This window comes from Drosophila subobscura, chromosome A (assembly GCF_008121235.1).
Source record: "Drosophila subobscura isolate 14011-0131.10 chromosome A, UCBerk_Dsub_1.0, whole genome shotgun sequence".
Lineage (NCBI taxonomy): Eukaryota > Metazoa > Arthropoda > Insecta > Diptera > Drosophilidae > Drosophila > Drosophila subobscura.
Window position 1 is genome coordinate 5042116 of NC_048530.1, and position 26017 is coordinate 5068132.

Here is a 26017-nt window from a genome sequence, read left to right on the forward strand (position 1 = left end):
AGATCGCTAAAATTGTTTATTTTCCACATGTATCTGTTCGCTTAGGGGCACTTTACCAAGGAATGGTGTCCATGGAAAGGCTGATGATATAAATACGATTCTAGTAATGAAATATGTAGAAGGGTACCTAAAGCTTCGACCTTTTTAAAGTTTTCTGCTTCTGTCGCCTTTTCTTTATTTTCTTGGCATGTGCCCTGCCCCCCCCTGATTCTGTCATGCCGCCTCGCCACCTTGTTTTGGCCTCGTTAATGTTTGCTGCGTGTTTTTTATTTTTCTTGGTGGTTTTCTTCGGTTTGGTTTCGTTTCGTTTCGGCTTGTGTTAGGGCTCTCCACCACTTCCACCCCCTTGAGCGCTCTCTCTCTCCCTCTCTCACTTGATAGATGTTCCGATTGTTAACTTTATGATGTAATTTTTACCTATTTATAATTTACTCTTTTTTTTTGTGTGTGTGTTTTAAATAGAGTAAAAAACAGTCAAACGGAAGTGGCATATAAGACACACGGCACGAATGTCTGAGAGTGTGGTGTTCGGAACTCTAAGATTTTTTTTTTTTTTTGGTTCGGGTTCCTCTTTAAAGTTTGCTTCTGCTTGAAAATTGTACACAAGAATGGATTGAATTTGCTTTTAATTTTTTTAAGCCCATCGGATAAGTATCTACGAGAATTATTTCCGATTGAAGGTGTACATTTATATTAATTCTGTTAAATATGTTTAGCGGTGTAGCGTAAACTGAAGAGCAGCAACAGAATAATCGAAAAGGCAGGAAGTTGTCTCAAATTTCAAGTTTTCCCAAATGCATTTCCATACGCAAAATATCGCTATGCTAGCTGGAAGCCATCTAGGCAAAGAATATTTAACTTGACCCAGGTCTCAGTGGGTTAATTGGAGCAGTTGTTTTTTTTTTTTGTAGAGAGATAGAGAGAGAGAGAAGTACACTCCCACATTTGCATTGCACTCACGCTTCGGTCGCTGTGTTCCGCTCTCTCCATATTTTGAGTCTTTCTCTCTCTCTCTCTCTCTCTCTCTCTCTTTCCTTTTCTGGTCTTGGGGTTAATGCGGTTGATGAATTCATTTACACTTGGCTGCTAATCAATTGAACTCATTTAACGATGCCATAAGCAGGCGGCAGCATCATACCAGACCCCACTGCCACTGCCCCCATCCTTCCATCTTGGAAATGTGTGGCAAGATGTTGTTGCCATTTTGGGGTAGGCCTGTTAATTGAGAAAAACAACAACAACAAAAAACAACGAAACAAAAACCAAATGTGAATGTGCAATGGATGGCATACCAGAGATGCAATAAGACATTGACATGGTTTTCGAAGCCAACGCAGACATTTAGGAATAACAACAACAAAAAAAAACCCTTAACAACGACGTATGATGGATGTGATCACATCATGCACAGGACATTTATGTTGATTTTTGTTGGTCTTGTGCATTCTTCTTGTCGATTGTCGAATGTGAGAAACGACTATTTAAGGGTTGGGTGGATAGAGGTTTAAGGGGTATTTCTGGGGAAAGTTGAAAACGATTTCCTACGCAAAATGCACTAAAAAAAACTCATTTTTTTCCTCTTTCCTCTTGAAAACACGCTTTAAAAAAACAAATAAAAATCACAAAACAGCTACACAAGGCGTCATCGGCAAAGGTAAGAAAAGAAGAAGCTCTCGCCATACGCATTCCGCATACGCATTTGTCGTTCTCTGTTTGTTGTTTGTTGTCTCTTGTTCGTTGTCCATCTTATGTCCATGTTTGTTGTGATTTTTATGTATTCGTATGCGTATTTACGTACGTTTATTGCCTAACCTAAAGCCTAACTCATAATCCATGGCAGCCCAAAGTGTGCCACAGCCACACTTGCAATGCCTTCGCTAAGATCTCAAAGGAGCATTGTCAATGGTCAAACATTTCAAGGATATATTTTTAATTCATTAATCCGTTAATCGCACACTTACACTCACACACACGCACACTTACTTACACTAACACAAAACATAGTCAAATGGATTCTAAAAAGAGTCTTCGTCCTAAATTAAAAAACTCATACAATGTCTTTGGTTTAATGAGAAAACGATGTTTTATTCGTTTGTGCAACCCATAATCCATGCAGCATTCATCTTTCTCTGTATAACTACTGTTCTTGACTGTACAACTAATCTCTCCCTCATTCTATCGCTCCTTTCTCTCTGTAGGTGAATGGCGATGATAGCTGGCTGTATGAGGACATACAATTGGAACGCGGCAACTCTGGACTGGGCTTCTCCATTGCCGGCGGCACAGACAATCCGCATATTGGCACGGACACATCCATTTACATCACAAAACTTATATCCGGCGGTGCAGCCGCCGCCGATGGCCGCTTGAGCATCAACGACATCATTGTCTCTGTGAACGATGTCTCTGTGGTGGATGTGCCACACGCCTCGGCCGTGGAGGCGCTCAAAAAGGCTGGCAATGCGGTCAAATTGCATGTTAAACGAAAACGTGGAACAGCCACAGCCACAGCGGCCACGTCTCCAGCAGCGGCAGCAGGAGCAGGAGCAGGAGCAACCGCTGGTGTTGATGCCCGAGACAGTGGTTCGGCGAGCGGGTCAAAGGTGATTGAAATCGATCTGGTCAAGGGCGGCAAGGGTCTGGGCTTCTCCATAGCCGGTGGCATTGGTAATCAGCATATACCCGGCGACAATGGCATCTATGTGACAAAGCTCATGGACGGCGGTGCGGCTCAAGTGGACGGACGTCTCTCCATCGGCGATAAGCTAATTGCAGTGCGCACCAATGGGGTAAAGTATATCGTCATATTTGTGTATGGAATGCAAGCTAATGCTTCTCCTTTTTTGTAATTTTGCAGAGCGAAAAGAACCTGGAGAATGTAACGCACGAACTGGCAGTGGCCACATTGAAGTCCATTACGGATAAAGTGACGCTAATTGTGGGCAAGACGCAGCATTTGACCAGCAGTGCTTCACAGTCTGGCGGATCAGTAGCGGGAGTGGCAGCAGCAGGAGGAGGAGCAGGAGCAGATGTAGGATTACAGCAACAGCAGCTATCACAGTCACAATCCCAGCTGGCGACGAGCCAAAGCCAAAGCCAAGTGAAGGAGCAGCATCAGCAAGTGAACTCTCAGTCGACAGGTGCGCTTACAAGTGTTGGACAAACGGTTGTTGATTCATCAACAACAACAGTAGCAGCAGCAGCAGCAGTCGCAGCAGCAGCATCACTACCATCATCAGTCCCACCAGCATCAGTAAATGTCTCAGCATCAGCCACAGCCACAGCATCAGTCATTGCAACCACAATCAACAACAGCCACAGCAACAGCAACAACCACACCACAAGCAACACCACAACAAGCAACAACAGTAGCAATTTAAGCAGCAGCTTAGGCAATGCCAATAGCCACAGTCACAGCTACAGTCACAACAACAACAGCAATAATAATAATAATAATAACAATACCATCAACAGCAGCAGTGGCAGTGGCAGTGGCAGCCAGACATCAGTTGCAGTTGCAGCAACAAATGCTTCCGCTTCTGCATCTGCAGCTGCCTGTGCTCCGCCCTCTTCCTTCTATAAGAATGCTAAGCCAATGCTTGTCAATAATGCTGAACAATCCAACACAATACGTTCCCAATCACCACCGCCCCTGCCGCGCCGTAAGCGATTTATTTATTTTTTATTTTTTTCCTCCCCCACCACCAGAGCTGCTCACATTTTATTATTTTCACTTTTCTTTATTTCCTAAGCGAATGCGAAAGCAATCGTTCATTCATCTATGCCATCTAATACAACTTCCTTCTTCCTCTCCTGTCGGATCAATCCATCATTCTATCCATTCATTTACACAACTTAATCTCCAGGCTTAAGCCTTCAGCCTTCAGCCTATTGCCCCACCTGCCCCGTATTGCTGCTAACTGCGAAATGATTTCGTGTTGTTGTTGTTGTGGAAACCCAGCGCTATGCTGCTGCTGCCTCCATACCCCGCCCCCACCTAGATCGTGTTACCTATAGCTCCCTGTAAACCACACAGCCACAACCCACCCACACACCCTGCAGCCGCCTACACACGTTCAGTCCTTCAGTTAGCCGCCCCCTTCTGAAGAAGACGAAGAAGACGTATCAAACACCCCCCCGTAAGGCTTGCCTGAGCCCCTCCACCTTTTTATTGCCCGCGCGTGTGCTGTTGATATTTTATGCCGCCAATCGATAATTAATCGCTAGAGTTGTGTGTCGTATCAATCGATCAATCGATCATTCTCTCTCTCATATATTTGTTGCATTTATTTGGTGTGTGTCCTGTATGTTTGTATGTGTGCGTGTGTGTCTGTTGTGTCTGTGTGTGTGGGTGATTGTGTGGGTGATTGTGTGTGTTTGTGTGCGCGAGTTCCTGTGTGTGTGCGTGGAAAGGGGTGGGTGGGGTGTGGGTTAGGGTGTGGATATATTAAACAAAAAAAAACATTTTGTTTGTTTTTTTCTATTTTTTTTGTTCAGTTTTTATTTGTCTCTCTCTCTCTCTCTCTCTCTGTCTCTATGTTTTCCCTTTTTCTCTTTTCTCGCTCTCTGTCTATGTTTTTGTTGTCTCTCTTTCTCTCTATCTATCTACCTGCTTCACTCACTCTTCGTTGCGTGTTCCTTTTGTTTTGTGCTTTCGTTACGTCTCTTTCTCTCTCTCTCTCTGCATTTTTGTCTGTCTCTCTTTTTACCCCCAAGATTATCTTGATCCATAAATGATCTTACCGCCCCCTTTATTTATTTGTGGGTGGTACAACTTTTACCGCCCCCCCTCCGAAAGATGTCTTATTTATTTCTCTCTCTCTCTCTCTCTCTCTCTGTCTGTCTCTCGAAAAGCTTTAAATAACCTTTAACTTTCTCTCTCTTACTATTTCTATCTCTTGTCTCTTGTCTCCTTGTCTGTCTATCTCATTTGTTTAATAATTAATTATCATTCCTCAAAACTCTGTGTGTGGCGATGAACAAACATCAATAATGATAATCGAAAATCAATCCCAAAAACCAATCCAATCCCATCTTAGAGCCCGGCTCGAGATATGCATCCACGAATGTCCTGGCCGCTGTCCCTCCTGGCACACCGCGCGCCGTCAGCACCGAGGATATAACCAGGTGAGCAAAATCCAATCGCCCAGTTGCATGTTTGATGATTATTTTCTTGGTATCTTCTCCTTTACCTCACAGAGAACCGCGCACCATCACCATACAGAAGGGGCCACAGGGACTGGGCTTCAATATTGTTGGCGGCGAGGATGGCCAAGGAATCTATGTGTCGTTCATACTAGCCGGTGGGCCAGCGGATCTGGGCTCTGAGCTGAAGCGTGGCGATCAGCTGCTTAGCGTTAACAATGCCAATCTGACGCATGCCACTCATGAGGAGGCCGCTCAGGCGCTTAAAGTGAGTTTCCCCTCCGCCGTGCCTACTCGCAAAATATTTCTAAATTGATTTTCTTCGACAGACATCTGGCGGTGTTGTCACCTTGGTGGCACAGTACCGACCCGAAGAGTACAATCGCTTTGAGGCACGCATTCAGGAGCTCAAACAGCAGGCCGCCCTCGGGGCTGGCGGCTCTGGCACTTTGCTGCGCACCACACAGAAGCGATCGCTATATGTTCGTGCCCTGTTCGACTACGATCCGAATCGGGACGATGGACTGCCTTCGCGGGGACTGCCCTTTAAGCATGGCGACATCCTGCACGTGACGAATGCCTCCGACGATGAGTGGTGGCAGGCGCGACGCGTCTTGGGCGACAATGAGGACGAACAAATCGGTATTGTGCCATCGAAGAGGCGCTGGGAGCGCAAAATGCGTGCACGGGATCGTAGCGTCAAGTTCCAGGGACATGCGGCAGCCAATAACAATCTAGATAAGGTAAGTCAGGGCAAGCCTGTCCATCTCCATGACTGTTTTATTATCCATAACTGAGCCTCGTATTATTATCGATTGTTTCTTTTCTGTTGCAGCAATCGACATTGGATCGAAAGAAAAAGAATTTCACATTCTCGCGCAAATTTCCGTTTATGAAGAGTCGCGATGAGAAGAATGAAGATGGCAGCGACCAAGAGCGTAAGTAGACAATCGAACCGGGGAACAAACGAACCAAATGGGGAAGCCAGCCAGCCAGCAAGCCAGCCGTGCCCGTGCCCGACTGCCTCTCGTCTCTCTACATGTCTCTCTGTGTCTCTCTATCGCTCGACGACACTACTACTCGTGTAGCAAACATAAATCTAGACTCGAAAGGCGGATATACATAATAATTGTACTAGTTAATTGTTGTTTACAAATTAAGGCTCAAAGCGATCCCCCACTCTTGCTCTGTCGTTTTGTCTTTTATTCCTCTCTCTCTCTCTCCCTCTCTCACTCTACCACTTTACCACTTTACCACTCTCTCTCTCTATCTGTCTATTGAAAAATTGAGTGTGTGCCTGCGCGGGTGTGTGCTCCTGTGGGTGTGTCCAAATGTATGGGTGCAATGTATGCAAGTCTTTCCTTGTGTGTGTGCGTGTGTTTGTCTGGAGAAGAGAAACTTTGTTATTCTTGTTGGACGTGTGGAATCTTCTGCGAAAGCACAAACAAACAAAAACATGCACAACCCTCAGGTGAAGAGGTCCTTCAAGTCTTGTACATCAAGTGTACATCAGCTTAAAAATTAAACCAATTTCTTTTCTTTATTTTTGTTTCCTCCATTTCCATCTATCTTTTTTAGCCACAAAAAACAAAGTGTACATCGGTCTTGAGCTGGAAATATCTTTGGTGGCTAAAATGTCTTAAATTCAAATTTGTTTCCATTTTATTTTGTTTATTAAGTTAAGTTGTGACTCCCCTCCCCCCTTTGGGTTAATGTTACTGTTAGTTCATTTGTATTGCGTTTGTGTTTATGTTTATCATTTTACATAATTTATGTTTCTGTTTCTGTTTATTTTCATATTTTACATACTCTTACCCACACCCGTTCCGAAAACCGTTCGTTCAAACCATTTACAACACTGTGATGTGACGTCCAATATGTACACTGCTCATACAATCTACAAAACTGCCTACCTATATGCCATCTACACATGTATGCCCAACTTTGGATGAACAACCGATCGATGATGAATCAACCAACCAACCAACTGAAACCCTAACATTTCACACACACTCAAACACACACACATATTTGATATATATTTGATGTGTTCTTTTGGGATGTTTTTGTTTTGGGTGTGTGTCTGGTACCCTACGATCTGATCCGGCTAATATAGTCAATGGAGTTGTGAGCAGCACCAGCGAGATAGACATAAATAGTGTCAACAACAATCAGGCGAATGAACCGCAACGTAAGTGCATTCCACACATTAACGCATCCAGATTACTTCGCTGGGAGAGCGAATACGAATACTTGCAACATGGGAAATATCTATATATAGATAGACATATATTCTGTTACATATTTTCGTTTATAAGGAGCTTTCGGTTCTATGCTCTGTTTCTTTCTCTCTATTAATTGGTCTAGTGTTGGTAAACACCCATCAGACACAAGAACACTCGCAAACACACACACATCTGCACTTTGTATGGATTAAGCTATGGGCTATATCTAAACCGTTGGCTAGTTCTGCTGAATATTCCCTTCAGTATCATCTATCTATCTATCTAGCTTCTTTTTGTATCATCGTTCATATGGAGAGGCTTCTGAAAAATCATTTTGTACATACGTAAAAGTATCAGTCCTTGTGAGCTAAGCTATGCTCTGTAATTCTCCGTAAAACTCGAGACCGAGCTCCCAAAAAGTGTGCGTTCTTTTCAGCGGCAGAGTTGCACACCCACAAACATCACATTGTACATCCGAGGCGTACATACATAAATTTGTATGTATCATTTAGGGGAAACATCATCATAATGAAATTTTCGGTTGATTTATAATATGCTTTCTCTCCTGCTAATTTAACTACACGTTCTGAAAACGTACCTACTACTTATTGCTGTTCTCTCTACATTTCTCAAACACCTTACTCTTTCCGTGTATGTCCAATGTCTCCTTTCAATCAATCAATGTTCAGGCCAATGCTTTCATCAATTGTCTCGTACACGCGGACCCCTCAATCGATCCTCTCATCGCGCTCTATACAATAACTCAGGATCGTACCTGCATTGTATGTCCCGAAATGGTTCTTTAAACGTGTACCTCATATGTACGTCAGCGTAAAGGGATAGTTAGTTTATTCATCCTTTTATCTTTTATTCCGCTGAACACCAAAATGTACTGCGGATCTAGGGATAAACCATCTTGGGTTGGAAATCTAGATAGTTCTTCTCCAGCACCACATTTGCATGTGCTTCAAGGAGAACCATTTAGAGACAGGATGGATACTATACTCCAATGTCTTGTGCGTCCCCAGATGGTAATTTTCCATTCGTTCCTTAACCGTAGTACATCAAATGCCAGAAGAACCATTCAGGGACATCATTTTGAACCAGTAAAAAAACGAAACGAAACAAACAAAAGATGAAATAGAATTTATACCCACAATATATACATATTAATGATAAAATCGTATCGAAATCGAAACGATCTCCACTGCTACTTCTGTTTTAATCTGACCAAAACATTCTCTTTTTTCTCTCTCTCTCTCTCTTGATTCTCTTCTCTTCCCACTCTCTAACTGTAACTCTCTCACTCTGTTTCTCCTCTCTTTTTTGGTTTCTTCACTGTATTTTTCTCCTTATTTTCTCTAGCTTTTATGCTTTGCTACACACAAGACGATGCCAATGCTGAAGGAGGTATGTACTCGATAGAAGAATATACTACTAAACTATATACTATATACTATACTATACTACTATATATACTACATATAAACTACTTGCATATATGTATACTATATGCTACTATATATTTACAATCATATCAAATCTGAGAATATCCAACCGAACATACAATATACATACATACATACATCTACTCGTACACAGATACAAACCCAAACATAACATAATTTCCCCAAATGCTAACATTCAATTTTACATACATACATACTCGTACATATCTACATACATGAATATTTACATGCATATCTACATACATGCATACATCAGTAGTTACATTTTAATTTTTGTTAGCGAACTTTCGTTTTTTTTTTTTTTTGTACATTATAAATACGTTCATTATCTGTAAATCACCCATTAATATACTAATTGGTATCTACATTACATGTTCGTTTTGTACATACGCGTAAATATCCTCCCTCATCGATCCTTCATCCTTCTCACACATGAATTCGGGTTTGTGTTTCATACATTACGTACATTATACATCTTCGTTTTACATATTCGTCAATGTTTTCTGTGTACATGTACATCTAAGTGTTATACATAAAACATGTTTTGGGCCTATATCGAATCCCCTATATGGTTATAGTTCCTTAATTGCGATGCATCGTAAGATGCCTGTACACATCAGCTATGCATACGCATTAAAGATGTACATACATCAGGGTATATACATAAATATGTACATCGCTTAGAGGACCTACGTACCAAGCAGAAAGTTCACAAACACAACTTTTTGGGTTGGATATTAAGTTTCCATATCGTTTCTGCTTTGATTTGACACAAACGTACACATGCATCCATGTACATCCGAACATCCATGCGGACATCCAAACATACAGATAACCGCTAAACGATAAACGATAAACCAAACCGTAAAATGCTTTCGATAAGCGTTGTTATTTATCGTATTATGTATCCATTTTTATATCGACGTCGTGTTTCAATGTTTCCACACATTCGATTCAACTCGACTCGACTGGATTAGCGGGATGATAGATAATTCTAAATAGCTTAATCGATTCATTTAAATGTACATACATGCATACATACATACCGTGCTTATATGTATACCATATGTATAGCTTGAATGGAATACATCATTCGTGTGTATTGTACTGTACGTGGCATGTGCGCCATTAGCGTGTGAGTGTGTGTGTCTACATAAATACTGAGCATAGAAGAAATCATCTAGAATACAAATACATAATCGAAATGATGAATTATGATCTATATCTATGTATAAATACACACACACACTACATACTTTATATCTACTTACATCGCTAAACCAACGCTGAAGAAGTTCCCAAAGTTGTTCACGTTTTACACGTTTTATTTTCGATTTGCAAATATTTTTTTTTTTGGTTTACAGTCAGAACTCGATCTCTACAATCTCTGGCTTACTCTCAACTGTCTCTCTCTCTCTCCTCAACATTCGCCACAAACACCTTTCCACTCGTTACAAAACAAAATGGAGCGAGAAACATCTTCTATAAATCAGACAAAACACCAAACTCCTCGCACTACTCACTCACTCAGACAGTAAAAAACTTGATAATACTATCTACAATATAAATCGATTCGATCTGTTGTTAATCTTTGGTATTTCTGTTCTTCTTTTTCTTTTTGATACTTCTTTTAACCAACCAACCAACCAATCAACCAACCCCCTGTGTCTGTGTGTGAAACTACTTCTGAACACTTCTTGTGTTTCCCACTACTACTTCTACTACTACTACTACTACTACTACTGCTACTACTATCCTCAATCTACGACTGTTTTGTCTGCGAATCAATCTACTACTACTACTACTACCACTACTATATCTGCTACTACTATTGCTACTATGATGTGTGCGTCATCGAATCTAAACGTTCGTTTCACGTTCGTGTCCTGCTCTGTCTCTCTCTCTCTCTCTCTCTGTATCGCTCGCTATATCTCTCTCTATAAATATATATGTATATACCATATATATATGATCTATCTGGAACAAACAACAAAAAAAACCAACAAACAAAACAATATTTGATTTCGTTACAATCTTTGGTTTTGAATTCACGAAAATTCCCACCGATCTAAAACATACACCATACATATATATATATCTATATATCTTCTTCAAATGAACAACCAATCCACCAACCAACAAACAAACAACAAACTCAACCAATCAACAATTCAAAATGACAACCGATATATATAAATATTTGTATACCACCATGCGCTCCGCTCCGCTCCTCGCTCCTCGACCTCCTTCGACCCTCCGATCGATACTGCAATCAACAATAATCAAAAATTCGACTACTACTAAATTCTTCCGTATATCTGTGTATCAACAACCCCCCTCGTACATCCGTACATCGTACATCACATATACGAACGAAACGTCAGGCGAGATTATCTACCGGGTGGAGTTACCCGATATGGAGCAGATAACTCTGATCTACTTGGAGAATAGCGATGCTGACTATCGTAAGTCAAGCAACTGAAAAATACAAAAAAAAAAAAAAACAACCATAAAAAAAACAAAAATTCAACCAAAACCAACAGCAAAATATATCCTAGTATATTTAAAAAGAAAAAATACCAACAAATATATAATTTTTTGTTTTAAACAAATTAATTAAAAAAAAAAAAATACTAGTGACAAGTTTTTTTTTTCTTTCTGTAAAACAAAAAAGAATGAAATTTAAATGTATATTTTTTTTTAGTTCCGAATACAAAGAAATCCAAAATTTTGCAAGATCTACTATATTCCTCTATACCTCTGATTATTCTTTTTCCTGTTGTTTCCCTTTTTCGTTCGTTTTTTCTTTTAGTTTTGCCTATCTATTGCTTTGTCTCTCACTCTCATGCTGTCTCACACTCTCGCTCTTGCTCTTGCTCTCTCTCTTTCTCTGTCTATCCGTCACTATGTCTCTCCACTTCACTTTATAGATCCATTTCTATCGCAATGTGACTTATCTGTAGAAAATTTCAAACATTTCGAGATGAAGAACATTTCTAGAGTGCCAGATTATCATAGGATATCATTTTCTAATGGGGTCTAAACTATTTGCAATCGAACACTTTTGGGCGGGTTTCCTATCCAAAATAAAGATCAGCAGTTTCTACCATACTACCAAAGCTCATCTCTAGATCTCCGTCCAGCTTATGCATACGTTTTACCCACTTTCTGAGAACTCATATTCCCCGAACTCTAAGAACTAACAATCCTTTTAATTTTGTATTCCTTGTTTTAGACTTTTGTGAACTGTTGAATAATTTTATAGCATCGAATGACGGGTTCAGTCCATAGCAAATTAGTTTTGTGAACCCTTACCCTTGAAACACTCCACACACACACACACACCCTCAGCACACACCCTCAGCACACACCTTGTTGCGTTTGCCTTTGGAAAGTCACCCACCAGTCCAACTAGACCAACAAATTGAAAGCAAATAAAAGAATGATTTGAAAGAACACTTGAGTTTGAGTAGTAGATTTTTGGCATATTGTTGCTTACTGCATACTGTTTCTGTTCTGCCGCAGTAGACATTGCTTTGATTTTCACCTTTACCTATCCCCCCCCGTAATGTTGCTCGTGTCTCGTGTTGCATGATGTCGTTCGCCGTCACCAAACAATAATCATTTTTGTTTTTGATTTTGATTTGATGAGCCCTGTCTTAAGACCTAAGACCCTCAGGAACAGAATAGAACAAATGACTCTTCTGTAAGCAATGAAAGAGACACTCTTTCCGATAAGAAATGTGTTTCCCCTTTACCTCAATCTCTCAAATGTATTCCCCTGGTGTGGGTGGGGTGGGGAGAGAGTCTCAGTCTCAGTCTCCCTGCTACCTGAATCTGAAATAAACGAATTGTATAAATTGTGTGAGCAAAACAAGTCTTATTTTTGCCATGAATGAATCTTCTCTGTGAGGTTTAGATCCTCAAGAGCGGGGCGGATACTACTCCGTTTTTGTCCTTTTAAATGTTTGCAAACAATTGTAAGTCCATCGGCGATACGAACAGCAACAGAACAGAATCTCGCGTGAACCAACAGAGTGAGTAAATGAATAAACAAACACCACCCCCCGTATCTACCCCAACGTTCAATTTCATGGTAAAACCCCGCGAAATAACGGGGCTTTGTTTGTGTGTTCTTCCCCCCATCGAGAAAGAAACATTCCACCACCGAAAGGAATCTTTCATTTAAGCTAATTCTCAGATCAGTTAATTATCATTAGAAAAGATTGATCCAATTTATAATATTTTAAACATCAAAAAAACAAAACAACAAAAAACACACCGTACACACACATACACATTATGTTTATGTTGTCTCGTAAGTATGTATTGTGTGTGCCATGTATGTTAACATCATGATGTCATGTAGCGTGTATGTAGTATGTAACTTGTGTAAATGTAAATCATGCAAAAATAATGTGTGTGTCCAACCCGTACCAGTAGTGGTTTTTATCCCCGTAGATCGAACACATATCCTCCATATCGTACTTACATATATAACCCATTCTATATTCGTAGAATGTATAATGTATGTATGTTCATTATCTACATATACATACATACCTATTTATAGCCGTACATCAGTGTGTAGCAGTAAACATTTTAGCACTTATCACAGTTTTTGCATTTTTACATTTAAGTTTTTTAATTTTAAGTTTCGTTTTTTATAATAATATGTTCCATATTTAGATTATTATGCGGATTAAGACCCCTTTAACACGACCCACTCCCCCGCCGCCCTGCCACACAGCTTAGGAGTGGGCCGTATCCTGTGTCCCTTTCCTCCCCGAAGCCTCGTTTGAACATCAAGCGTAGACCATTTATTTCACTGGCTCAATCTCTTGAGTTTACCCCAGTTTAACCTTAAACAGTTGAGTTTAACCGGCTTTGTACAGTAAATGCTCGCTAATTGGAAAAAGCAAGAAGCATGCCGGGTGCTAGATTGATGAAAATACTGAAGCGGAACAAGAAATAAATATTTTGCTGTTGAGAAACTTAAGTATCTGGCAAACGGGTAAATGGTTTAAAAGACTTGCAAAAAAAGAATGTACTCCGATTTCTTTATATTTCAAATGAGTTCCATGATACTTTTTTTCCAATCAGCGTGACCAATACTGTACCCAAAAGAATTATGATTTGCCAATTAGCTTTGAGATTCAAGATTCAAGCAATTAAATAACTCTTGTAAATTGTTGTTTATTCGTATGTGGAGAGCTTATACGGTTATTTTTTGGAGACATACTCTAACCCCTACTCCCAATAAACCGTAGAGACAAGAATGAGCACTACCCAAATATATATGACATTATCTGTACCCATCTATCTATCTTAACTCTCTATCCCAAGCTATCTATCTATCGATCTTATCCCATCTCTTTTTCGTATGTATTCCCAGATTATAAAAATTAAAAGAAACCAAAAAAAAAAATGGAAAGAAGAAGTAATTTCTGTTGATTTGTAGATATCCAAATGTGTACCAATATCCCCTCATCCCAAACCCAAACTATGCCCAATTCCCTTTCCCCCGCCTCCACTGATTCCCAAATCCAATCCCAAAACTTCATTTAGAACACTTTGTTGATGATTTTAGCCATACGTGCACGACAAAAGTCCCCTAATTCGAACTCTTTGCCATACTTTGCAGCCTCCGAGGAGAATGTACTGTCGTACGAGGCCGTGCAGCGTTTGTCCATCAACTACACGCGTCCCGTCATCATACTGGGGCCCCTGAAGGATCGCATCAACGATGATCTGATATCTGAATACCCTGAGAAGTTTGGATCTTGTGTGCCACGTAAGCTTAGAGATAAGAGACCCTCAAACTAAACTCCAAACTAAACCGATCTATTCTGATTTTAGACACCACGCGACCCAAACGCGAATACGAGGTGGATGGTCGTGATTATCACTTTGTCTCCTCACGCGAACAAATGGAGCGCGACATACAGAATCATCTGTTCATCGAGGCGGGCCAGTACAATGATAATCTGTATGGAACTTCGGTGGCCAGTGTACGCGAGGTGGCAGAGAAGGGCAAACACTGTATTCTGGACGTATCGGGGAATGCCATCAAGCGACTGCAGGTGGCACAGCTCTATCCGGTTGCTGTTTTCATTAAGCCCAAATCGGTGGACTCTGTGATGTGAGTAAATCACTCGAAATAATCCACATAGATATGCTGAAACTATACCAAAACCATTTAGGGAGATGAACCGTCGCATGACAGAGGAACAGGCCAAGAAGACTTATGAGCGTGCGATTAAAATGGAGCAGGAGTTTGGCGAATACTTTACGGGTAAGTGTGGCAAATAATTGTAGGAAAGTATCGAGTGTAACTATTATTATTATTTTGAATTTGCATTTACAGGCGTTGTTCAAGGCGACACCATTGAGGAGATATATAGCAAAGTGAAGTCAATGATTTGGTCACAGTCGGGACCAACTATTTGGGTACCTTCCAAGGAATCTCTATGACCAACAGCCACAACAACATGGACACTGCCGCCTCGAGTCCGTTGTCGACCAGTCTCGAGAACAACAAATACTGCAACAACAAATCAACCGCAACAGAAAACGCCGCACTGATGATGATGAAGCATCACAACAACAAAAATTAACAAAAACAAATGACGCGACCACGAAACAGGACACACACACACACCGGACTTATTACACTTGACGATTGACTTAAGAACAAGAACAACAGAAACAGCAACAACAACAACAAAATTGACGCAGCCGCAGCAGCCAACTTAATGTAGCAAACAAAACAATTGTCCAAAAAATATATTTGGATGGTTAGATAGATGTACGCCGCTTAGTGGAACGTACATATGTTTAAGTCGAGGAGGAACATCAGAGCAAAGCATTTGGCATCGTGTAGCGAGAACAGAACAGAGCAAAGCAACGCAGACAGCACAGTGACGACAGCAGCCCCCATTGGACGGATTATAGATGATGACGATGACGATTGATGTTCAACTGAAGCGGACAAAGGTGTATAGTTTTTAGTTAGAACAAAGTTTGGAGCACGGATAAGGAGAAAACAAAGCGAAATATAATATATACATATATATATATACACACACACACAAACACACTTATATATTAAGATCTGATAATGAAGGCATACGGCAGAGAGCAGAGAGTAGATGGCAGATGGTTAGCTGGCGCGATTAGGAGAAGGAAAAGGCGAAAGCGAAAGGCAAATGCAGAAATCGACGAGGCGAATGCTTAGAAACGTTCGTTAAGCGCTAGAATGTTGTTTGTTTTATGTTGATGTTTATATACGAGAGCCAAGAGTTATAGCGAGTTAGTTATGTTGAAGAATAATGTGTTTTTTGATATATATATAAATATATATACATATACATACAAGCATGTGCAGCACATAAATATGTACGGCACCCATGATTATGATTATGATTATGACGATGATTATGCAATGAAATGCATAATTGTAATTTAAGTACGACAGTGTTTAATAACTGACGGTAGGGGGTTGATTGACAATGATTCAGAGTAGCCTGTAGAATTGTACATCCGGATTAAAGATCCGGAAACACACGTACATCTACATGGTTGCGCTTACAGTTAAAACAGTTAAACGATTACGGCTACGATTACACGTAGACTACTGCAGTCGGACACTGACGTTAACGATCTACGATTTACGATTAACGACTATGATACAGTTGGAGATGAAGATGAAATATGAAATATGATTATTGAATATGGATGAAAGGATGAAACACGTTGGTGCATTTGTTGTTAGATGTATGTAATTTTTCCCACTCGCCTTTGCCTACAAGCAACACAAAGAAAAGAAACAAAACAAAACACTATATAAACAAAAGCAAAACAGAAAACATTAAAATCAATAAAAGATCTGCGTCTAAATACAAGCAAAATACATGAAAGAATGCAAGGAAGAAACTAAAAGAGAACTCTAGTTTTCCCATATACATACACACACACACATATAAGACCCATGTTTATTCACACACATTTGACCATGCATATAGCATATACTTGTATTTGTATATCTGTTACATTTAACAAAATAGTCCGCAACCATGCGCGAGATCCTTTCAAACGCGTCCACAAAGTCATTTTACTATATATACACACGCTCCAAACCCCATACAGACACCCTCTCACACACACACACACACACATATACACACCTATTGTAAACTGAAGCAAACAAATAACTAAGAAGATAAAGGCTCCCTCCCTCCAAAGAGAGAGCGAGTGAAAAGTGTGAAGAGACGGAAAAGCAATTTGTTGTCGCGTTGATTTGAATATAAATATATTGTATATTTAACAATTTAAAAATAACAAATATAGTATATAGAAATACATACACACACACACACACATACACAAACAGTGCAGAACAAAATGGATGGATTACACAAGGGTTAGCAGAGGAGAAAGAGGCGTATTTTGAGGGGAAAAAATCGAAATGCAAAAGTAAATGTGGAGGAGCCGCCAGATGATGGATGAATGGATGGTCCGGCTGCAACTCAATTCAGATATCTATATCATCTATATTTGCTGATTAATTCATATAAATCAATTTAAGAATTATAGCCAACGCGCACACACACACACACACACACACACACACACACACACACACGAACAGACACGAGCAGACATAAAATACAAATACATACAATTAAATACAATTGCTACCGAAATTTGTTCAAGAAAAAAAACGATAAGATGAAAATTTAGCAAAATTCAACGTTGAGTGTTAAATACTATTATTCTGAATATTGAATATGGAATATGAATATGCATATAAATATGAATTAATTATTTTTTTTTATAATATAAAACTATTACTTTACTATTATCTGGTCCGAATTTCTCTTATCCTCTTAATCTTAAATGAATACTTTTCGTTTTGTGTATGTTTTGTCAATTTTTGTACATTTTCGAAATTGTCGACGACGTCACAAGCAGCAGCAGCAGCAACTATAGTGGGATATTATATAAAATATAAACACGTACATACACACATACACACTAATTAATACACAAGAATGGATATTCATTATAATTTTTTTATATCTAACAAAACTACAGAGAAAGAAAGAGATGGAGAGAGGAAGAGGGAGATAAATATGATGATAATTTCAAATCTACAAAGAAACAAAATAGAAAAACAAGCAACATCCACCCCTCCCCCCCTTAAAAACAAAACAAAAACAAAGAAGATGAGAGAACCTTATATGTAATAAACAAAATAAAAATTCAAACAAATGAAAACTTCTTAATCAATCACACACACACACACACACCACACAGAGACACCACACAACAATTTCAGGCAGAGAAAAAAAAAAAATGTAAGTTAGATTAAAAAGAAAAGGATAACCGCTTGACAGTTTGGAAGATACATACATACATACATAAATACATACATACATACATACATACTAGTGTTAGTAAATGACTTTTGTTTTGCTCTAAACCTCGGCGCTCAAAATAACAATACTCGTCGTAGCAGAGTGTTGGCCGCGCACACGCTCGCGTGAAACAATTTCTAGATTAACAAACAATCTGCAATTGAATTAATTCTTTCCACTGCAGAGATCCCTAACTAACGTACTAATACTACTACTACTAATACTACTACTATATAGAGAGCCTGACGCCCGGAATCACTCTTCGACCTTAGCCTTAGACTCGTATGCAAGAATTTTACTAGCAAAAACCCAAAAACAAAACCCAAAAAAACAAAGAAAAAAGTCTTTCAGCTAAATAAGGACTAATAGGCAGAGAGCTGCTATAAAAGAAACAAAAAATCAAAGGAATTTCCTTATCAATTTACAACAAAAAAAAAACAAAAAAAACTTTACTTATGTGCGCACACACACACAAAACACCCGCTCCCACATAAGCCACGCGCGCACACACTCATACGCATACGTATGTACATGCATAGGAAAGCGTTTCATCAAAATTGTGCCTTTTCTTTTCGTTGTTGTTATCGAATATCGATCAAAATATACATGCATACATAGTACATATACGCATACACACATATACGTATTTCGGAGCCAAGACGAACGCATACATAAGCATATTGCATGGCCTTTGCCACTGCCCTGCAAAGTAGGCAATGGATTTTCAACTTTGAATTTTGATTGGTGAAAGTTGAAATCGCGTAAAAAGTCGGAAAAAAGTATTAAAAGTATTTATTTTCGATATAGAATTACAAAGTACATGGCGGGATGGAATGTAATAGGGAGTAAATCTTAAGATCTTCAAGGCAATGTTCTGGGCAGGGAGTTGATAAATCTTTCGAAGTAATTTTGTATTACAGGTTGTTGATCTTGCAATCTTCTTGCTTAGCGCACTCTGACTCTGTCAAAGACAACGGACAACCGTCTTTCTTCAAAAGATTTGTCAAACTCCCTCAGGGATTTGAAGATGCGCCAGGGTTTGTTTATGCGCAGCAGTGCTTAGGACACTGCGGTCATTGCGGCAAGTTCCGCAGCAACAACATACGACACACTAAGGCTTGCTATCTTATTGAAAAGCCATACGTATTGCTACAGTGTGGCTTTTGCGCAGAGACTATAAGACAAAGGACAGGACATCAAGAATGCCCAAAACCATGTTGGACAAACACTCGCCTAGTGCCTCTATGCAAGGACGAACGGCTGTGCTGTGTGTATTAGGGAATTAGTATTGTATTACATAACTAAATAAAATTCAATTTTAAAATTATTTTTAAATTATATTATTGTTTTCACTCTCAACTGTATTGCTATCTAGTACATACATACATACGTATTGTCTTGAAGATCTTAATATTTAAGATTCTTCCTATTTCCCGCCAAGTACTTTGAAATTCTATATCGAAAATAAATACTTTTAATACTTTTTTCCGACTTTTTACGCGTTTTCAACTTTCAACCAATTAAAATTCAATCAAAAGGGCAGTGTTAGTAAACATATTTTGCCAAATTTGTCATTGCATACTTTGATGATCAAATGGGGCTTCTTTTTTCATTTAATTTAATAACTGACTTGTCAGTGCTTGGGGCCACACATCACACACCAACCCAAGCGACGCGATGCAGTAGCCTTAAGTGAAATGCAATTTCGTTGGTTTTTGCTGTGTTCGTTTGCTCACTTTGGGTGGACTGGGGGTGCCTACCTTCATCGGGGAAACGTAAAAGATCAAATGGGGCTGTTCAAAGGGGGAATGATATGCACAAAGGAACACACAATGACACCACCAACCAACACATACATACATGCATATTTACAATACTCCAGAGACATCCAGAACAGAGAGCGAGCGAGCGAGAGAGAGAGAAGAAGGCGCGCTAATGTGTGACAAAATCCATCATTATGTACTATCCGTATGTCAAATGTAACTTGTTCATCAGCAGATGAAATTACTCGACCCCCCACACCCACACCCACACCGCCACCTCTCACCCACAAACAAAATGCAAAACAAAACAAAACAAAAAAGAAAAAACACCCATGAAATAAACCGAAATTAATCTACGTAATATCTGTCAAATATCTTTCCTTTGCTTCGGACTCTGGGCACAGCAAACAGCAAACAAAAAATCGAGAATCCATTTCAAAACGTTGGCATTGAGTGTGCTGTCAGTTTCAGCTTGCAAGTTCAGTAGACTTTTTGACTCCACAACGAAACTAGCAATACTAGCAGCATAACAAACAAAATTTTTTGTTAAATATTTCCAAATTTTCTGTTTAACAAATATTAACAAATATTATTCGTAAAATATGTCTACAAAGACTCTAAAGTTTGGATTTTTTAATCAAATTCACAAATTGTTTGGATCGACGTGCATTCGAAACTTCCGTAAGCGCCTGCCGTAGTCGGAAAGGGCAACAGGATGTGATCCTTATATATCCTTTTCCTCTGCAGAGAAATTCGCTGCCAAGCCAGTGCGTCCGACCCCAGAGCGTTGCAGCAACGATGGGCCATTGCAGCGGGTGCTCAGGCAGATCCAAACAATTCCAAGACCGTCATATTTGGGCTTTCACGCGGCACGCGACATCAAGCCCGAGGAGATTCCAAAACTACATGCTGCAGGTCGCAACGCAGCGTCTGCCACAACGTTGTGTGGGCCACCGAGAAGGGACATGTCCCAGACAATGCTCTCTTCGTTCAAGACAACGCCCTGCGCCTCGAGGGGAGTGGCGGAAAAGGAGCGTTCGAAAAGACAGCGAGAGTCCTCCACGTCTTCGATCGCCATGCAATCTTCGACAATGCGGAGAGTTGTGACTTCGCTGAATGTTGCCGACCTGCAGGCCACACGCGATAAACTCATGAAGTTGCTACGGCGGAAGGAGCAGCGCCAGAGCGCTCCCATTGATGCAACAGTAAGTGCCATTCGCATAAATAGCCCGGAAAATGCCGGCAGCAGGTCCTACCGCCGCATTCGAGTGCAGTCGTCCTGGCCGCAGCTGAACGTGGACCGCGGTCAGAGCAACGTCAAACACTTTGGCTCAAACAGTCGGCCGTCGGTCAAGGTGTCCCGCTCGGTTAGGCCACCGCAACCAGCCAAACGCGCTCAAAATGATCTGGACAGTGAGTCAGGTGCTGATGTGAAGTCGGCCGACAGTCGGTTCGAAAGGTTCGACAACAAAAACCTCAAACTGGATAATAACCGAAAACTGCTAACAGCCAGGAAGCCAGCCAAGAGGAGTGCCTCAGGCAGCGTGTAACCCCTGAAGAAGGTGTCATCCTCGGCAAAACGCACTGAAAGCATAAACATTCGGGCACCCAAGAATTCCCGCTCAATATCGCTCTACGCCAAGCGAAACGAGAGTTCTGCACCCGGCATGCAGCTGGCATCCCCCATCGAGATTAACAATGCGACGCCTTTGCCTGCCATAGAGGAGTCCCAGACACAGGAGAGTCCTTCCGCCAACTCGAACGCAGAGGCTGAAAATAATAAAGCCGATGAGCCACCCAAATACTTTGTCACCTACTGCTCGAAATTACCGGGAAATGGCTTTAAGCTCTTCGATGCTGCTGAAAGAAGCCCAAAAAGAATCTGGGCGAAGGTGACTGAAAACGAGAAGGAAGACAACGAGCCCAGATCCAAGCTGCGATTGCCCGTGGAGGATAATGATGAATCCGAAGATTAAATTTGCCTCCCAGGTAAGCCAACCAATTGAACTGAACTTTAACGTAACACATGATCCACAGAACAAAAGAAAATCCAAACAATATGATCTATAAATTAAATTTCAATGCTATCTGTGGATGTGGACGTCACACCCAGTGCGAGAACCAACAGCAAAGAGCAAATATCGTCCTGCTTGAAGCACAACGAAGAGAATCCATTGACATATTTCAAGACTTTTCCGTAAGACAATCATTTCAATGACATTTGACTGCCCAAAACGAATCCTTTTGTTTGCAGAATTTTGTACACATAAAACTGATTTGGATCCCGCAGCACTTTTGGGCATTTAATACCCCAGCAAAACAAAAAACAGAACAGAACAGTCACCGGTTTGACTGTCAAATTAAACCGAAGCTACATTTTTATTTAAAAATAGTAGATATAAAATAAATATAGTTAAATATATATGAACAATGAATTTGATTTAATTTTGTGTTGTAATTTCATGGTTTTTAACAGTTGAAACATGTTCAGTCGTGTTCAATCATGTTCATACACGTTCCTTCGGGACGTGTTGCACTGGACATGTCACACAGAATATGTTGCACTGGACATGGCACACGTAACATGTTCCACGGAACATGCTGTACTGGACATGTCACACGAAGCATGTTCCACGAGATATGTTGGACTGGACATTCTAGCTACAAAGTGTACGAGGAGAGCCAGCTGCAACTGTACGAGCAAATCGAGGTGCTGTGACCCCTCGACCACAGATCCATTTAGATAAGTAGATATTACCAGTTAATTAGCTATATTGAAGTGGCTGGAATGACTGACGAGCTGACTGATTGCTGATTTGGGGCCATATTTTCTATGCACGCATTCATTAGCTGTGGATGTAGCCCAGCTGCATGATTATAATGCCATAGGACAGGCTGCTGCTGATGATGGCGAAGGCACATCTCATGTCCATGCCAAACATGCCGAGGACTCTGTTCTCCGGGTAAGAGGCACGAATGGCACGCTTTAGGTAAGCCATTTCCATCTATGGATAGAGCAGGCGATAGAGTTATCTTTTTTGGACAACCCCCTTTTGGGCTCACCTGACGCTGGGCTGCCTGTATGTGGGTCGATGACGTCTCCACTAGCGGACTGGCGCAGGATTTGTTGCCCTGGGCCAGCAAATGGCCGCCCGCAATCTGCAGGAGGAGGCCATCGCAGAGCTTGCTGATGAATGCGGCGGCGGCGAGCAGGAATTTAATACTCCACACACGGAAACCCGACCCCGACCCCGATCCCAACCCTGACCCTGACCCTGACTGAGAGGGCGCCGCGAGAAAGGAGTAGCCCACATAGAAGGTGGCCGTGTTGAAGTACAGCTGGAATACCAGCACAGCCAGCACTTGCCAGGCGAACAGGCGATGCACCCGCTGCACCAGTCGCAGCAGTCGCTCCTGCCGTCTCAGCTGTCGCGTGAGGGCCGCATAGGAGGTCCTTGGATGCTCACCATTGACCCGCAGAGCCTCGCCCAGCTGCAGCAACAGCAGAACGTAGGACATCAGCAGGCACTCCCGCACCAGCGAAATGTAAACGAAGTAAAAGTTGGCCATAATGTCCCAGACCGTAAAAGTTCGCACTTCCACCACCATGTAAACACTCAGGACACAGTTGAAGTTTCGCAGATAAATGAAGAGTTTGACGAAGAACATCACGTAGTAGAAGCGACTGTGCTCCTCCTGAAGCTGCAGCACCTTGGATCGCTGCCTCATCGCCATCAGTTCGTTGTACACCGCACAGACCTCCCGCTCACGGAACGCCCGGAGCACAGTCTGCAGCACCAGGGTGAGCAGCATCATCCGCACGTTGCCCTCGCAGAGCATCTGCACAAATCTGTGACGCCGGAACATGCCCTCCACAAAGTAGTTCTGCGCATACCGCCAGTAGACACCGTACAGCGACAGAGTGGCCAGCATCAGCAGCCAGCTGTACCAGCGAAGCACACCGCAGGGCACCAGCCGGCGACGGGAGACACTATAATAGTGCCCGGTGGCACCCAGCACCAGGCCCTGGATCATCCAAAAGCGCAACAGGAGCGTGTACAACCACCGAGGCCCCATGGCGGACAGCGACTGAGTTGTCCTTTTGCCCAACCGGTGATGTGTCCTACTCCATCCGATTATACTGACGGGCAATCCATCCGAATGCAGAGATAAGCAAATCCCCATTAACCCATTCAACCTGCAAAGGCAGAGGCCACTGACCAAACAGTGTTCCAGGGTGTGCCACGTCCCTACCACACATTTCACATAAGAACAACAAACGTGGACTGTCGTCTCTTTCAAGCGCGTGGAGAATAAGTTGTTGGTGAGGCCGCAGCGGACATCGGATTCCAGCCCTCGAGCAGAGTGCTATGACTATGCAATAAAGCAAACAGCAGGCAGCAAAACCATTTCGTTTGCTTTTCTTTTATTTGTGATTGCCAATTGTCTGCAAATCTTGAGTGCTTCTTGGAAGCTTGCTCTGTTCACCATTGGGCTGCCAATGTGTCTGCGAGGGTTTGTTTGCTGTTTTAGGACCGCTTGCGCAGGTACAAATCGAATTGCACCAGTGTGATGAAGTAGGAGAAGGCAGTGGCGGCTATCAGATAGACCAGGCGACGGTCAAAGTTCAACAGGCCACAGAGCATAGGCGGTCGGCACTTGAGCAGCTCCAGCGAGAACTGCTCGATCTGTAGATACAGAAAATATACAAAAATATCCCGAAAAATATATTTATTTTGCTGGTACTTTACCTGCTGGGTCAGACACTGCTCGACTGTGGCTGGGGGCTCGGTAAAGGTGCGCATTGTGAGGGCGAGTCCTTCCAGCTCCTGCTTGATGTGCTCATTGAGCAGCGTCACAATGTAGGTGTCGATGTAGAAGCCCGTGGCGTATACCGAGCCAATCACGATCGGTATGCTAATCTCCTCGAGCGACTGCTTGGCCAGCATATTGAAGATGGCATAGAAGTTGGTCAGGTTGTTGATCAGTGTGCTCAGCACGAGGCCCAGCAGCTGGAACTGATGCATCTGCAGGCTCTCCGCATAGAGGTGGTGGATCTCGCCGAACCGCTGCCGCAGCTCCTCCAAGCGATCGCTCATCCGACAGCAGTGCTCCATCAGCATGCCGCCTGGCCGCAGCGCAACCAGCTGCTGCCGCAGCTCCATCAGCTGCAGATGCAGCTGGCGATAGTACTTCAAAGCACTGCCATTAATAAAGTAAAAATAGTCGGCCATGTTCTCCGTGTAGTTCCACAGCACAAAGGCGTAGATGGCAAAATGCAGGCGCACCTGACTGACCACGGGCCCATCTGCGGCGCTGTACACCGCGAATATGCCGCCCACCTGCACGATCATCATCAGATTGATCAGGCAGAACTTGAAGTACATGAAGAACTCGAAGCTCCGCTTTGGCTGCCTTGGGGCGCCCTGAAAGGCCGTCTCCAGGCGCTGCCGCTGCACCGTGCACCGATAGTTGATGGCCTCAAAGTGCACCGTATTGGCCACATATGTCACGATCACAGTCGCATATTTGATGGCCGTGTTCGCGAAGCTCACGTACAGCATGAGCTGCATGCGCCGGTCGTGCGTCTCGGTGAGCGTTCGGAAGTGATAGACAAAGTAGCCGGGCAGCACCAGGATCAGCAGGAGACTCAGCACATGACTGTAGGCAATCAGCAGTGCCTTTAGACCCCGTCGCAACGGCTGATGGGGCACATAGTCGATGACCACCTGGCCATAGATGACAGCGTAAATGTGGCCATACTTGTAGAACTTGAACTCGTGCCGTTCCCAGAAACTCTGCTGCTCATGCTCGTGCTCCTCCGCTGTCGACATTTTGAGCCTAGCAGCGGCCAGGATATACTGTCACCTGGATGCCCCAAGCCAGAGTACAGAGCCATGAGCGACCACTTGCGTGTCTCTATGGCTGTGCCACCTGTGCATAATTAATGCAAAAATATCTGATACAAAGGTTTTGTGGTAAAAGGTAAAGGATTA

At 42.0% G+C, this 26017-nt stretch overlaps 4 protein-coding genes and 1 long non-coding RNA gene across 29 annotated transcripts in view; 3 read left to right on the plus strand and 2 right to left on the minus strand.

Moving 5' to 3' along the window:
- Positions 1-17458, plus strand: part of LOC117903743 (disks large 1 tumor suppressor protein) — a 39011-nt gene extending 21553 nt beyond the window's left edge. For 3 of the 25 annotated variants that reach the window (XM_034816119.1, XM_034816129.1, XM_034816130.1), the window contains 14 exons: positions 1631-1654; positions 2199-2789; positions 2858-3140; positions 5040-5127; positions 5200-5413; positions 5475-5888; positions 5981-6083; positions 7262-7336; positions 8736-8780; positions 11224-11304; positions 14484-14633; positions 14699-14981; positions 15043-15134; positions 15207-16694. In XM_034816119.1, the coding sequence (XP_034672010.1) occupies positions 1631-1654; positions 2199-2789; positions 2858-3140; positions 5040-5127; positions 5200-5413; positions 5475-5888; positions 5981-6083; positions 7262-7336; positions 8736-8780; positions 11224-11304; positions 14484-14633; positions 14699-14981; positions 15043-15134; positions 15207-15313 (2550 nt within the window). In that variant the 3' untranslated portion in view covers positions 15314-16694. Of the gene's footprint in view, positions 1-1630; positions 1655-2198; positions 2790-2857; positions 3663-5039; positions 5128-5199; positions 5414-5474; positions 5889-5980; positions 6084-7261; positions 7337-8735; positions 8781-11223; positions 11305-14483; positions 14634-14698; positions 14982-15042; positions 15135-15206 lie in introns of all 25 variants that reach the window. The other 22 variants (XM_034816127.1, XM_034816133.1, XM_034816134.1 and 19 more) reach the window with 19 other exon arrangements.
- A 3060-nt stretch (positions 17459-20518) lies between these two features.
- LOC117903444 lies at positions 20519-21694 on the plus strand. The gene is made up of 2 exons (XM_034815476.1): positions 20519-20702; positions 20769-21694. Exons 1-2 carry the CDS (start codon positions 20624-20626, stop codon positions 21569-21571), a joined length of 882 nt encoding a protein of 293 aa, XP_034671367.1. The 5' UTR covers positions 20519-20623; the 3' UTR covers positions 21572-21694.
- An 11-nt stretch (positions 21695-21705) lies between these two features.
- Positions 21706-22392, plus strand: LOC117903447. The gene is made up of 3 exons (XR_004649502.1): positions 21706-22010; positions 22059-22218; positions 22276-22392. It is a non-coding gene; the product is annotated as an uncharacterized LOC117903447 (long non-coding RNA).
- A 434-nt stretch (positions 22393-22826) lies between these two features.
- LOC117893979 (putative gustatory receptor 10b) lies at positions 22827-24098 on the minus strand. The gene is made up of 2 exons (XM_034800796.1): positions 23085-24098; positions 22827-23026 (listed from the first exon to the last, which is right to left on the minus strand). Exons 1-2 carry the CDS (start codon positions 24096-24098, stop codon positions 22868-22870), a joined length of 1173 nt encoding a protein of 390 aa, XP_034656687.1. The 3' UTR covers positions 22827-22867.
- A 426-nt stretch (positions 24099-24524) lies between these two features.
- Positions 24525-25966, minus strand: LOC117903446 (gustatory receptor 10a). The gene is made up of 2 exons (XM_034815478.1): positions 24773-25966; positions 24525-24709 (listed from the first exon to the last, which is right to left on the minus strand). Exons 1-2 carry the CDS (start codon positions 25853-25855, stop codon positions 24551-24553), a joined length of 1242 nt encoding a protein of 413 aa, XP_034671369.1. The 5' UTR covers positions 25856-25966; the 3' UTR covers positions 24525-24550.
- Positions 25967-26017: the final 51 nt, after the last annotated feature.

Coding starts and splice junctions, on each gene's coding strand:
- LOC117903444 (XM_034815476.1), top strand. CDS start 20,624: ATGTCTACAAAGACTCTAAAGTTTGGATTTTTTAATCAAATTCACAAA. Junction 20,703..20,768: donor GACGTGCATTCGAAACTTCC/GTAAGCGCCTGC, acceptor TTTCCTCTGCAG/AGAAATTCGCTGCCAAGCCA.
- LOC117893979 (XM_034800796.1), bottom strand. CDS start 24,098: ATGGGGCCTCGGTGGTTGTACACGCTCCTGTTGCGCTTTTGGATGATC. Junction 23,027..23,084: donor TACAGGCAGCCCAGCGTCAG/GTGAGCCCAAAA, acceptor CTCTATCCATAG/ATGGAAATGGCTTACCTAAA.
- LOC117903446 (XM_034815478.1), bottom strand. CDS start 25,855: ATGTCGACAGCGGAGGAGCACGAGCATGAGCAGCAGAGTTTCTGGGAA. Junction 24,710..24,772: donor AGCAGTGTCTGACCCAGCAG/GTAAAGTACCAG, acceptor CTGTATCTACAG/ATCGAGCAGTTCTCGCTGGA.